Consider the following 14,774-nt stretch of genomic DNA (forward strand, 5'->3'; position numbering starts at 1 on the left):
CACACTAAAATCAGATTGTAACATCGCTAGTTTGATAACTCAAGATCACAAGAAAATATAACAAATGACGGTGAATTGTACAAGGAAAAAAAATTGCTTTGAATATGTTATATTCACTAAACCATATAAACCACTTAGGTAACTTACTTAATATAACATGCCAAATCATTTTTTTTTGTCCAAAACATAAATCGGAGTGTTTTTCAAATATTTTCCCTTAAGGGCATAATATGGTATAATCTCAAATTATAGAGTCCGTTTTTAAAATATTTTTGAAATACATAATCCCCTCACTTTTTTTATTTTTTATTTTTTTTATATATATAATTATTATTCTCCATAATAATCTACGAAAACAAAAACCCTTCTCCTCCTTTTCAGATTCAAAGGCTTAGGCGGCGGCAAGAGGCGGAGATGGATCCAGATGCGGTAGCGAAGGCGTTTGTTGAGCACTACTACTCCACTTTCGATACTAATCGGGCAGGTTTGGCTAATCTGTATCAGGAATCATCGATGTTGACGTTCGAAGGTCAGAAGATTCAGGGATCTCCCAACATCGTAGCCAAGTTGACATCACTCCCTTTCCAACAGTGCAAGCACAGTATCACTACCGTTGACTGTCAGCCCTCTGGCCCCGCCGGTGGCATGCTCGTCTTCGTCTCCGGTAACCTCCAACTCAGTGGCGAGCAACATGCTCTTAAGTTCAGCCAGGTACAGTATTCATCCGTCTCTTTGGCATGTTATAAATCGCTTTACTTCCATTGATAAGTATTTTTCGCATAGATTGGTCTCGAAATTAAAAAATTGAAAACTATAGATGCTCATTAGGTTTGTGCCTGTTGATGCTTTTCCTAAATCTGATATTGTTTGTGTGCGTGTGTGTGTGTGTGTGCAGATGTTCCATCTAATGCCCACACCGCAGTCAAGCTTTTACGTCCTGAATGACATTTTTAGGTTGAACTATGCTTGAAGCCACCTTTATGAGAGGTTATCTATGTCCCTTGATTGATCATCACTAGGGGAACAAATGAAATCTGGTTATTATGATTTTATAATGTTTTTTTTTTTAATTCTCTTTTGGTAATTTATCAAAACTAAGAACTTCACATGGGGATTGATTATATGTGAAATGCATTTTTGGTGTTTGTTTTTGTGTTTGTGCTTAGTTTATCATCATCAAGTCTATGGCAAATTAACAACCATAACATTTTTTAGAGACAAAAACTAAACAAATGAGGCATATTGCGGTTAACATGAATACAAATCCAATTACACGCACCTCCATTTGGTTACATGAGCACTTAACAGTTAACACCTTGATAACTATTTCTTCTACATGTCTATATAACTATCAGTCATCTATTTCCATACTAGCTACTCCACCTCCAAAACCTCGGTGCTCGGCCTGCAAAATTCTCCATTATTCACAAGTTTTATTTAAACAAATATCTATATGAGAGGTAAGAAACTGGATATATATGAAGTTAAAAAAAAAGTCGATAATTGAGATGTAAATAAGTATGCATTCACTTACCATAGCTTGTCTATGGTTTTGAAGCATGCGGTGATACTGCTGTCGTGCTGGTTTGGAGTCTACCATGGCCAGTACCCTTGCCACAGCTTCTCCAATAGCAACATCCACTTTCTCCTTCCGAAATGCCTTCACAACATCTTCATCATCATCTTCATCTTCTTCAGCTGACCCCTGGCGAAAGCCTCGCAGACCAGCTCCTTTTCGCCTCCACCTTAGAATAACTTTCTCAACTATACCCACCGCCCAACATATAACCTTATAGCTTTTCCTCACCTGATGACCTCTCACAAGAGCCTACAAAGGAGTTAAATAAATCAGAATCAGATCATCGACACTAATAATCCTAAACCTTATGCTAGTGGTTCAACTTTCATATGTAGTAATCCATGATACCAAAAAGAGAAGCAAGACCTGTATTTTGACTATTTTCTGACGAAATGAAACGAAATCCTTTCGACCTTTCCACCCCCGGTATTTCTTCTGTATCGACAAGGCAGCATGGTGATCATGTGCATTTCCAAAAGTCAACTTTGACCCCTTTGAAAGACCCTCAATGTCACTTGAAAGCAAACCATATTCATCTTCACTTCCCTCGGATTCTTTCTGTTGCCTTCTCCTAAAAGAATGTGCCCTGAAAGCAGACTGTATACGTGCAGCAGCCTGAGTTGCATTCCTAACAGCACTTAACGTGTCTTTAAGATAAATATGATCATCATGTACACCAAGACTGTTTACTGTTCTTTCTGCTTCCACGTCATCACAAGTTCTAGAAACTTCAGTTTCTTGTAGTTTGAGAGATGTAAGATGACCAGTCAATGTCATCTCTGAAAGGTAACCTGCAAGCCCCTTGTGTCCACATGCAGAAGCTATTGATGCCGGGGTTTTCCCTGTTGGATCTTGCTTACTTGGATCTGTAATTGCTCCAGCATATGCACCACAAGCAAGGAGTGCAGCCACCATTTTTTCCCTATCACATTACAAAATATCAGAAATCTATTTTTTTTTTACCTTTAATAGCAATAAACTTATATTTCATTACCCTATAAAGATTTACCTTCCGAAACGTGCAGCCCAATGAAGAGCAGTCCAGCCATTAATATCGCGAAAATTTATGCTTACACCAGAGTTAAGTATTGGGCTCAAGGCCCAACAGAAGCCCAATCCAGAAACCATGTGTATCATTCCTTGTTCCCTTTTGGAAAGAGCACTGTTATTCTTCAATCTGGAAGAAAGCCATTGGTGCAGCTTGTCTTTTAGAAGTTGTTCCAGGATCCATTCCATTGCATTAGATGATGCCAAACTTCCATCTAAAAGGGCCTCAATGAGTTGACTCCATGAATCTTCAGTTTCTGTGCTTTCTCCTTTTTGATCAAATTGTAGCATTTGCACAAGTCTGACTAGTAACAGTAATTCTTCCAAGCTCTTATGTGATTCTGTTTCTGATGAGTTATGTTTATAACTACTTGGTTTATCGCGATATTCAAACTCTTTTATCTCAGTATGAGGCTCTTGATTGTTTGAAGTAATAGAAACAGTAACTTTTCCAGGCAGCAAACAAGGGGGAGCCTGGCAACAAATGACTCCCTCTTGAATAATCTGGACAGGAACTTCAGTATCACCAAACATACAAGTCCATGAATCACATGTAAATGTCCCAATAAAGAATACCTGCAGTGAGTTAGTGAGTGAGTGAGCGAGGAATATGCACATAATTGAAAAGTATCATTTTGATTTAATGAAAATGGAATATAGTAATACCTTGGTTGACTCATTTGCATAGCCCCATTCTGGGGATATCTCACGAATAGTAAATTTCTGCTCTTGTGCAATGGTCAAACTTGAATCTGGTCCAGGAGGAGTTTGACTATGTTCTTGGTCAAACATTGTTGAGTAATCGGAATCACTTCCATACTTATTTGAAGAAAATTTTAGATCTTCAAGTGAATGAGGCAGGAACATGGATGCTGTCGTAAAAAAAAGAGTTGTCAGATAGTTCTAGAATCCATTCCAGGGCTGAATATTTGATTAAAAACATTAAATCTACTAATTGTTAGAACTACCTTGGTACCCTTTAAATATATTATCATAACTTTGTTCATCCATTGTCAGCCCAAAATCATGTGAATTCTCATTGTCATTGTATAAAGCATCAATTTCTTCCAAATGGCCCTCATCCAAACTTAACTGCTCTTCAATTCTTTTCAAAGCCTGATCAACCTCAGAGTTAGGTGAACCAGTAACAGTTTCAGTTTTCATTAGAATCTCATGGCTTATCCCCTTGGCTTTTGTAATAGAATCTGAACTAACTTCTATGCAACTTGGACTAGAGGTGTTCTCATAATAATGTCCATTAGTTTCATTGGATGTTAGCTGACTAGCATAAGAGTTGGAACTTTGAACAAGATTTGAAGAAGTTCCTGGAGAAAATGCTGAAAGGGGCCCCGCAATATTTCTACCCTGTAAAAAGTTGTTAAAAGTGTTTCATGTGATACTATATGAATAGTTAAGAGACTTACCGGGGTTGTCTGACTTGTATCTCTGTAATGAACAAGCACAATATGCTCCTTTGCCCTGTCAACCATTAAATCAAGAAGTAGACGTGTTCATTATTCGGTTAAAAACAGAATCTTAGTAGCATCTTGTATTTAAACTGAAGATACTCACGAATTTAACATCCAATAGCTACGCCTCTGGAAATTTGGATTCTCTTCACCATGTGCATAGTAACAATTCAAAACTTCAACATTTCCAACCTATGCAAAAGGAGTTTAGCATAAGAAAAAATATGGAAAGTAAAAATAAAAAAAGAAGAGGAGAAGAGATCAAACTTTTAGACGTTCGTGTGCTTCACCAATGGCTTTTCCATCTTTCTTTCTCCTCCAACTATGACCATCTTTACGGAAAAACCTCAGGACTTTCCTGTCAAAGAGAAACAAAGAGCCACCTGTAGAAGCATGTAATCAATAAGATAACCTTGACAATATCAGATGTATATCTTTCGAATAAATCAACACAGAAGTACATACTTGGTGGCTGTTGAGGGGCTTCACGGCTGAGCTGCTTTTCATCATAATTCTGCAGTATGAAAAGCACCTCTCCTGCCTTTAGCCATCGGACTTGTGCTTCTTCCAGTATATCTCTGATGTCATACCCTAAGATACAAAACAAAAACAGCTTTAGAAGTACATAAGGTTGATTAAGTACCAAAGATTTACATACATAATGTGTGCAGAGTTAGGTCTCTCTCATCCTCTATTTTCCAGTGATTAAAAACAACACTAATTTTTGTTAGGTCAGTCTAGTTGGGGATCCCTGTCATATCTCATGATTTTTGTTGATTCATTACACCTGAAGATTACAAACGCCAGTTATGATTCTATATCAACAGGATGGATGCTGCTGTTGGATCTTCTATAATGTATTGAATGGTTGTTATGTTGATGGAATAACTTACTACCTCAAATTAAAATATTGAAACCGAGTATAACCAGTTACAACGACGCCCAAAATTTCCATAAATCATGATAACTTTGTTCAGATACGAATTTATCCAAATTAATTTAGGAATTAATCCTTCTACAGCTTTCAATACTTAGTTAGCAAGTTTCGATCACATGATATGCTTTTCGAAGTTCTCAATACTTCATAGCATAAATGTAAGCTGTAAATCGCACTAACTAGAAGTGGATAACACATACGAATAAGTAATCTTCAAATACACGATCAGAATTCAACTATCAGTACAACAGTTAATTTCAAAATCTCACCTGACGTCGTCATTTGTATATTCAACTCTTAAATGACTGACAACGGAGCTCTCAACGAAGTTGTTAACACCGAATAGGTTCGAAGCACGCTAGAGAAATAACTGACGCTGCTATGCTGCAGGAACTACGATCGATGCTTTCCGTCGAGTATAACAGTACACAGATTACAGATAACGACGACGGAATTAAGCAGTCTCCTCCGTGACTTTGTTGATTGAAAGGAGGCGGTAGGTGGTTGGATTCATGAATCATAGACACTTCGGGAGAAAGTCTTGGCAACAGGACAATGAGTTTTTGGCTGGAAGCTGCGATGCGCGATAGACTATTCAAAATAAAATGAGGACATTTTTCAATTAAATATCCCAACTATGCTTTAGTCGAATTATTATATAGGATAAAGCAATAATTTTTAATTATATTGTTTTTTAGTTTAATAAACTTTTATTAATTAAAGTTTTATCATTAATTATACAATTACAGAAAAAATAAAACGTATACTTCGACGGTTTTATGTCGCCCTCACTCCAAGGTCAACATATGAAGTTAAATTGTAGACACAAAAAATATTCTGCTCTCTAACAATTGGACTCTTATCACATCTTATCTTATAATAACATATTTTTAGTAATTCTTGTGACAAACTTATTATTAAAAACAATAATTGAAAGCCTATATTAAGTATATGCGTGTATTAATTAATACATATGCTAAATACTATTGTATGTAAACACAAGCATTTCAAAAGTTAAAAACAATAAAAACCAATAAATTGAAATATAACAAAGGCATAACACGTTTATAACCTTTATCATAGAATAATCATTTTCGACTCTTATTTGAACCAACTGCTTTAACTTATTAACGTAAATAAATAATGAAAGACTTAATAAAAAAATGCGTACTTATTAAACTCGTTTCAGCACATATAACCAAAGAGAAACGACTAATTATCACATCCAATCTTATCCATAAACAACATATATTCTATTCAAGACATATAACAATGGATCTTAAATTGATATGTGATTTAGAACTAATAAATGTGTGTATAAAGTATAATATAGATCAATTGTAAAAATCAACAATATAAGTACAAGTAAGAAACAAGTCCATAATACCACCACCATGTTTTAGCTTTTACTGTTTTACACACATCATCCATAACCACCATATGCTTCTTGAAGTAAAGAATGCACACCCATAACCCTAATTCGGAAAAAGAAAACCTAAAAAAAACTTCATGCCTATATTGTATGTCTTTATAAATAATTCTTAAACATCCAGAGTTCCTTCCTGCATTTAATACTTCAAGAGGCTCAAATCAGAAACAACATTCATGGCGCGGATCTCTTGTTTCACAACAGTTTCCAAGCTGCAAAATCAAAAATATAAATCATTGATTAAACATAATCCTATATCTTTCCAAAAACACAAATTGCGGATTTTATGTATAAGCGTAGTTTGATACAATTGTTTTGTAAGGGTATTAAACAACATATAGATAGATAGATAACTATAGCTTCCACAAACACCAATATACGCATGGTATTGCTTTGCTAAAACAGGCAATTATGTACAAGAATCCCATGTAAATGCATCAACAAACGAATTTGTGATTCTTCCCAGATCTTCATGGATGAAGTACTTCAACGGAGAAAAAACCCCATGTGGCGTTCTATTCAAATTTGATAATCAAATTGAGGAAGTGTAAAAGTATAATACAGACAAGAGTCAAATCATACCAGGGACGCTCTTTCTAGGTGAAGATGGAGACAGAGTATGGCAGAAAATGGCACGACCAAGCATGGAAATACTCGAAATAATTCCAGCCACATAAAACAACATAACTAATCCAAGAACCCAGGGCATCAACAAAAACCCTATGAAGAACGTTATTGATCCACACAACATTAAAGCCAACGATATCCCCAATAACAAAGATGCGAATCCCGCCGGCGTTATCTGCGATAGAGGAGCCGGACGTGGCTGCCTCCGCGTTGACGTAGACACCTCGTCGGAGAATTGAATCGGCGTAGGAGGATGCCGGAGTAAGTTAAGAATCAAAGCAGATAACTCGTAGAAAACCCTAGATTGTTGATCATCTTGGTGAGGTTGTCTGGTCATCATCTTTGTTTAGATCCACAATAACAATTACTTGTTATCCAAATCAAGGAGAATTGATGCTCAATTCGTAAGTATGATTTGCTCAAATCGAGACGATTGGATAAACTCTGAGTAGGGTTTGACGAAATCAAAATTGAATCTGATACTTGTAGTTTATTTTCTTTCCCTTTCGAATCTTCTCAAATCGAATTACATATGCAGCAGTCTAGATCGCAGTAGCTTATCTGCTCCGATCAGAGATCAAATAAAGAAAAATAATACAGTAGCAATTACGATTTGCACAGAGAATTATGAGAAAAATCTTGAATTGAATTTTTATGAGGGTTATCTTGAAAGGGATGAACTTAAATAAAGAGTAGGTACTAGATAACGTAGCAAGATAATTGAGGAAGCTACAAATTTCGTCCCTATACTATTTACCTACCTTCAATTTAGCTTATTGAACTTATTTGTTTCTTTAAATGATCCAAAGTGAATGTTATCTTGTTGTAGTTCACGATCTCAAAAGTCAAAAGGATCATATGTGCATTAGTTTTCTAATGATTTTCATGTCCTTAGACATTTACATAGTCACTTTTAAGGCCATTGTGGCTACCTCTACCGTAAAAGTCCAATCGACTTAAATGGTTTTGTAAAATTTTATTAGAAAATACTTATAAATCGGATTGTGTGGGCGAGTGGCTTAGACCACATTCTATATTTCTACTCGAGGAGTCCTCTTAAGTTTTTGAGATGCTACCATTGAGCTTGAAGCTAGGTTGTCAATGATCTTCTATGACCTCTATTCAATAGACAATTTTTTTTTTATTATTTTTTTGTATATTTTGTTTGAATTTTTATTTATTTGTTGAATGTCATTCGTGGATCTTAAATAATAAATTAGCACTTGTGGATCTTAAGTGATGAATTGCTTAAGGGATCGATCCTCACTATTTTATGAAAAGTTGGCTTACTTTGTTAGCATTAAAAAATCAACAACATAACTATAGGATAGGATTGTAAATGGCTCGCATATTCAACAAAAACCGTTAATTAATTCTGAGACATATAGTTCTTTTATGTCCGTTTGTTGTCTATTGAATTGTAAGTTGGTTAAAAAGTGAAAGACTTGAGTTGCATCTTCATATTTATGGTAAAAAAATAGTCTTATAAAGTTTGTCAATATAGACCATTTAAAAATGCACCGTTAGGGAGTGTTTGAGAATTGCTGATTGAGTCAATGCCCGATTGAGTCAGATTAGACCTCTTATTTGACCCGGTAAGTGGCATATCAGAGGCTATACGACTGAATCAGATGCTTCTAATTATGGTATCTAAGGGTGTTCGTTTGGATGAATCGGTTCAATCCGATCCAATCAAATGAATCCAATTTGATTTCCGTTTTCAAGACATAGATCTAAATAGTCCAAACTAAATTCAAAATCGGTCCGATCCAATTAAATTACGATTCGGTTGGATCCGTTTTTATAATTCGGTTTTCAAAAATTAGAATATTTTTTAAAACAACATATAACTAGAATATTACCCAACTTTGTAAAAAAAAAAAAACAAATAACTTAGTTGTGATTTAAAGTTTATAAACAACTATTAAAAATATATATTAAAGTTTAATATTTTAAACATAAAAACTTTTGTGAAAAAAATACATATTAAAGTTTTTTATTAGGTTAAACTTTTTGAATCTATCTGAAAAAAATAATAAAATAATAAATAAGTATAGATATATATTAAAAATAAATAAATAATAAATTGTTGTTCGGTTTTTTAGATTATTCGGCTTTTATTTTATATACCAAAACCAATTCGATTTTCAAAATAATAATTCAATTTTATTGAAAATCAATCAAAAAATAAAAATATTCAAACAAAATAGTCAAATCCAAATTATCAAATTGGACAATTCGATTTTATCCAAATAATAAATAATCCTAATATATCAAACAGTTTAAATATGATTGATTATGAACTAACCTCTTACTAGACACAATGCAAAACATATAAACACTTCATCTTTATGCTTCTTAATTTGTTCAAATTACCATTTTAGCAAATCCCAAGATGATAGATTTTAACTAACAACTTCATGATCTCAATTCAACTTTGATATGTCTGATTTGATTTTCTATTTCGATTTATATCTTCAAATTTTATAAAGAAATAAAAAATACAAATAGAATAGGAAAGATGTTGAAATTCCAAAAAGTTGATAAGCTCTTATAGTTACAGCAACGTGACAAGATAATTTTCTTTAAATCAATTGAACAAAAACATTTCTTTTTTAGACTAAAAGATGAACTCTCTTAATAGTCTAGGGACTAAATCTGTAGTTCACTAAGATAATGTGAATGGATAAAAGACGGAGCGTGGATAAACGCGCCAGCATGTTGGAGCAGTGTCGGCGCTGATGGCTGACGTGGAACCTTATCTAATTTGAGCCAGCAAGACCACAAGTTTCCGATCATCGCGCTGCGGAAACGCGTCGACTTGAGGTTCAGGTTAGTGGGGATGTCGGGGCCCAACAAGCTCTCCTTTTATAATTTCTTTTTCACTTTTTCGTTTTGTTTTAAAAGAACGACGTGGAGGTATTTTTTTTTGTTTTTTGTTTCAATTTTTTTTTTTGTTTTTGTTTAATTTCGTTTTCATGAGATCGTGAAATAACAAGACCGGAAGAAGCGTCCAAATGTTCCATTGGAAGAGCTTGAGGAACCAATAGGTACAAGTCAAATAAGGTGAGATATCATTTTTGGAGAAAATGAAAAGGACGGAAACGAATTATTGGTATTTTTTTTTCGTAAAAGTTAGTAACACCACAAAATAATCAATGATTAATGAGTTAATAAGATCCTCACGACTCACGACGATGGTTTGTTTTCATTATGGCCGGCCACCATGATCGTCCACAACATCTGCTTACATGGTAGTGATTGTAGCGTTGTTGATTGTGGTCATGACAACGAAGAAGGACGGCCAATAGGACCATTTTGCTGACCTCATTTACTTTGACTATCTCATATCTAGCCATTGCAAAAGACTATTAGTTTCAAAAAAACTTGTTTCTTTCATATTTTAAACATATTACCTTTATAAGTACAATATTACACTAATTTATTTGTTCACATCATTCTTCTCTTCATGTGCTACCCACACATACATACATATCTCTCTCTCTCTCTCTCTCTCTCTCTCTCTCTATATATATATATATATATATATATATATATATATATATATCCAAAAACCAAACACTTCATGATGGATCAAAATCCAAACACTCAACCAACAATTTTGACAATCCGTTTGGGCTAAGACACAACACCTCGTAAATTGAGGATGTCTAATGAAAAATACGGGTGGTACAGTTATCATCAATTTAGGATGATTCCGTCCTAGAAGCATGCATCAACAAACTGTTGTGGATAGCGACTTTTCATGTCATTTTTTGTTTCCCAAGTAAGGTTTGATCCAAAAGTATGCTTTCAACACTCAAGTACCAAATTGATCATCTTGTGCCGCAACTTTTTCGTTTTACTATCAACAATCGCTTTAGGCTCCTTAATTAACCTGTTGTTTTCATCAGTTATAAATTCCGAAAGTGGAATCATATAAGGTTCTCCTCCCAAGCACTTCCTCAGATAACAAAATGAAAGGTGTTGTGGGTACCTTCTAGTTCAATTGGTAACTCAAGCTTGCATGCTTGCTTCCTTATCTTTTGAAGCGATTTGAACGGTCCGATAAAACGAGGAATTAACTTCTCACATTTACCAAATCTGATAATTCCCTTCCATGGAGAGACTTTAAGTAACACGTGATCACCAACCTCAGAAGTCACAGGTTGTCGCTTCAGATCTGCATAACTTTTTTGATGACTTTGAGCAGCTAGTATTCTTTCTCAGATGATTTTCACATTATCAGCGGTTTATTGAACGATTCCAGGCCCCATAAAGTGTTTTTGCTCCAGCTTCAAGCCAACAAGATGGCGTATGACACTTTCTTCTGTGCAATGATTTAAAAGGAGGCATCTTAATGCTTGAGTGATAATTATTGTTGTAGGCAAATTTTACTAATGGTAAGTAATTGTCCCAGCTACCAACAAATTCTAAAGCACATGCCCACAACATATCTTCTAATGTTTAAATAGTTCTTTTACTTTGTTCGCCCATTTGTGGATGGTAAGCAGTACTTAAACACAATTTCATACCCATTTCTTCATGCATACTCTTCCAAAATCTGGAAGTGAATCGACTATCTCTGACTGATACAGTCGATAAGGTCACCATGAATCTTGATAATCTCCTTTACTTAGGTTTCTGCCAAATTTCCCATAGACCAAGTCTCCCGTGCGGCTAAGAAGTGTGCACTCTTCATCAACCGGTCTACTATAACCCATATCATGTCAGGGGCGGATCCAAGGGGATCCCGGGGTAGCCCGGGATACCCCTCAATTTTTTTTCGGTAGTGTAATTTTTGTTTACGTATCCCTCAAAAAAAATTCGGTATAGTGTATATATACGCATCCATCAACTTATAAATACAAACAAACAGTTGGTCTGCTGGTTAAGGCGTTGGCTTATTCAAGCAAAGGTCTTGAGTTCTATTCTTCATATTCTTTGTTTATTTTTGTTTTATTTTCCCAACTATTCTATCCCATATCGCTAAACACATGTAAACTCAGCCACTTTTTTCTATTATATAAACCTGTTATGCTCATGCTTTATTTGATATCTACTTTGAGTCCCACATTGATTCAAGTATCAAAATATACTTCAACTTCATGTTTATATAATAAGACTTAAGGTTAGCTAAGGATTTGATTAAGATTTGGGTTTAAAACCCAAACCGAACCCGAGAAACCCAAGTAGCCCGGGAAAAAAATTAGGTTACCCTAAAAAAATTGGGATACCCCTTTACTTTGATCCTGGCTCCGCCATTGTATCATGTCATGGCCTTTTCTTGTCTTTGGCAACTTGGTTATGACTCCATGGTAATTTCATCCCATTTACCCATGTGTATCAGTAAAGGTTACAAGTCCCCATATGGCTTCTGATGTTGTGCTTTAACTCTGGAACAAGTCACACATTCAACCATGTAAGCTACCACATCAATCTTTATTGTTGGTCATCAATAATAAGGTTTCAGGTCCAAATACATTTTGGTGTTGTATGTGTGTGTAGAATACATGGTTTTATGAGACTCTTCCATGAGAAGATCCTGTATACCGTACATCTTTGGCACCCAAATATGAGTTTTTAATACCTTTAACCTTTGATTGTCTTATTCGAACACTAATGTATTGCCCAAATGTTTTTCTTTCTTCTTATCATCTATTAAATATCTTAGTTTTCGTGATCTTTTCTATAATCATTGAGATCAATTCAATACTCAATGATCTTGCTATTTTCCACTATAGATTCACTTTTCTACTTAAAGCATTAAATACGAATATGCTTTACCAAGATGATAAAGTATTTCACTATCGTAGTCCTTGAGTAGTTCTAGTCATCGTCTATGCCTCATGTTCAATTCTTTTTGAGTAAAGAGACATTGAAAGCTTTTATGATATGTAAACAACTTGAATTTAGGTCCATAAAGATAGTGCCTTCAAATCTTCAAGGCAAAAAACACCTCCGCAAGCTCTAGATCGTGAGTTGGATAGTTTTGTTTGTGAACCTTCAATTGTCTCGAGGCATAAGCCACCACTTTGTCTCGTTGGGTAAGAACACACCCTAACCCAACTCCAGAAGCATCACTACATACTAAAAAGTCATCAATCCCTTTCGGTAGGAAGAGAATTGCTACTTCACATAATCGCTTCTTTAGTTCACCAAAAGCCGCTTCTTGCTCCTCGTTCCATGTGTATACAATCTCTTTTAGAGTTAAGACTGTTAGTGGAGCAACAATAGAATAGAAATATTTGATGAATCTTGGTAGCAACCTTCCAATCCCATAAAAGAATAAACTTCCATGGGACTCTTTGGAATTTCCCATTTCATAATAGTTTTGATCTTTGCTGGGTCGACCATTATACTCTTCTGGCTGACCACATGACCTAAGAATTGTATTTCTCGAATTCAAAAATCACACTTAGAGAACTTTGCGTAAAGCTTCTCCTTCTTTAGGACTTATAATACTTCTCGAAGATTTTTACCATGATCTTGATTGTTCTTCGACTAAATCAAAATGTCATCAATGAACACTATTACCGATTTATGGAGAAAATGTTTGCAAACTTGACGCATCAAATCCATAAATGATGTTGGAGCATTTGTTAGTCCAAACAACATAACAAGGAATTCATAATGTCCATATCTTGTTCGGAAGGTTGTCTTATCAATATCTTGCTCTTTTACCATCAATGGATGATAATCTGACCCGAGATCAATTTTGGAAAAGAAAGTTGCTCCCTGCAATTGATCGAAAAAGTCATTTATTTTGGGTAATGGGTATCAGTTCTTTATCGTAGCCTTGTTTAGTTCGCGATAACCAATACACATTCTCATCACACCGTCTTTCTTCTTCACAAAAGTACTAGATCTCCTCAGGGTGATGAATTAAGTTTTATGAAACTTTTGTCCAATAATTCCTAGATTTGCGATATTAACTCTTTCATCTCTATAGGTGCTAAACCGCATAGTGCTTTTACAATCGACGTCGTGCATGGTAGTACATCAATTTTGTAATCTACATGCCTCTTTGGTGGTAATCTGTAACAACCTAAATTTTCAATAAAAGTTTTCATCTTAAAGTAACCAAAACAGTTCCATAAGATATAAAATTCCAAACACATTTGTTTTCAAAATCCATAACATCAGATAAATTATTCATAAAATTAGAGTGTCCCAAATGAAACCAGAGACTGCATGTTGCGCCATCACGCCGAGCTCTTGCCCTTAGATCCTGATGTACCTGAAACAACCAAAAAACTATAAGCTAATGCTTAGTGAGTTCCCCAGAGCATACCCCCACACAATCCATATAATCACATAAACCATATTAGCTACATCAACTGCATATACCATATAAGCCATGCATACAATCATATAAGGTTGCCATGGAAACCCTCCAAGATCTTACACCGGGTGCCATGGGAACCCCCACATGGTCTTAGCCTATTGTCATGGGAACCCCCACATGGTTTTACAAACATATAAGGATGCCATGGAAACCCTCCAAGGTCTTATACCGGTGCCATGGGAACCCCCACATGGTCTTAGTCTGGAATGCCATGGGAACCTCCACATGGTCTGATATCCAACTCCCTCGGAAACCCCCAATGTCTTCCATGCAAATATCATAGAGACTACTAGCATATCACATATCACATAACAACTGGTATATCACATATCACATAT

General features: G+C 35.2%; 3 protein-coding genes across 3 annotated transcripts; 1 reads left to right on the top strand and 2 right to left on the bottom strand.

Moving 5' to 3' along the window:
- Nucleotides 1–338: 338 nt before the first annotated feature.
- On the top strand, nucleotides 339–1,151 carry LOC111919358 (nuclear transport factor 2B). The gene is made up of 2 exons (XM_023914949.3): nucleotides 339–711; nucleotides 896–1,151. The coding sequence occupies exons 1-2, from the start codon at nucleotides 415–417 to the stop codon at nucleotides 968–970; spliced, it is 372 nt and encodes a 123-aa protein (XP_023770717.1). The 5' UTR covers nucleotides 339–414; the 3' UTR covers nucleotides 971–1,151.
- A 74-nt stretch (nucleotides 1,152–1,225) lies between these two features.
- Nucleotides 1,226–5,643, bottom strand: LOC111919356 (calmodulin-binding transcription activator 4). The gene is made up of 11 exons (XM_023914947.3): nucleotides 5,302–5,643; nucleotides 4,561–4,686; nucleotides 4,363–4,478; nucleotides 4,199–4,287; nucleotides 4,051–4,105; nucleotides 3,595–3,991; nucleotides 3,293–3,498; nucleotides 2,589–3,202; nucleotides 1,946–2,501; nucleotides 1,535–1,828; nucleotides 1,226–1,405 (listed from the first exon to the last, which is right to left on the bottom strand). Exons 1-11 carry the CDS (start codon nucleotides 5,312–5,314, stop codon nucleotides 1,352–1,354), a joined length of 2,520 nt encoding a protein of 839 aa, XP_023770715.1. The 5' UTR covers nucleotides 5,315–5,643; the 3' UTR covers nucleotides 1,226–1,351.
- A 701-nt stretch (nucleotides 5,644–6,344) lies between these two features.
- LOC111919357 (uncharacterized) lies at nucleotides 6,345–7,756 on the bottom strand. Its single transcript, XM_023914948.3, has 2 exons — nucleotides 7,044–7,756; nucleotides 6,345–6,673 (listed from the first exon to the last, which is right to left on the bottom strand). Exons 1-2 carry the CDS (start codon nucleotides 7,426–7,428, stop codon nucleotides 6,657–6,659), a joined length of 402 nt encoding a protein of 133 aa, XP_023770716.1. The 5' UTR covers nucleotides 7,429–7,756; the 3' UTR covers nucleotides 6,345–6,656.
- Nucleotides 7,757–14,774: the final 7,018 nt, after the last annotated feature.

This window comes from Lactuca sativa, chromosome 3, assembly GCF_002870075.4.
Source record: "Lactuca sativa cultivar Salinas chromosome 3, Lsat_Salinas_v11, whole genome shotgun sequence".
Classification (NCBI taxonomy): Eukaryota; Viridiplantae; Streptophyta; class Magnoliopsida; order Asterales; family Asteraceae; genus Lactuca; species Lactuca sativa.

Excerpts from the sequence above, each read along its gene's own strand:
- LOC111919358 (XM_023914949.3), top strand. The coding sequence starts at position 415 with ATGGATCCAGATGCGGTAGCGAAGGCGTTTGTTGAGCACTACTACTCC. Across the intron at positions 712-895 it reads ATGCTCTTAAGTTCAGCCAG|ATGTTCCATCTAATGCCCAC; the intron begins GTACAGTATTCA and ends GTGTGTGTGCAG.
- LOC111919357 (XM_023914948.3), bottom strand. The coding sequence starts at position 7,428 with ATGATGACCAGACAACCTCACCAAGATGATCAACAATCTAGGGTTTTC.
- LOC111919356 (XM_023914947.3), bottom strand. Across the intron at positions 4,106-4,198 it reads AGCTATTGGATGTTAAATTC|GGCAAAGGAGCATATTGTGC; the intron begins GTGAGTATCTTC and ends AATGGTTGACAG. Across the intron at positions 3,203-3,292 it reads ATGCAAATGAGTCAACCAAG|GTATTCTTTATTGGGACATT; the intron begins GTATTACTATAT and ends AACTCACTGCAG.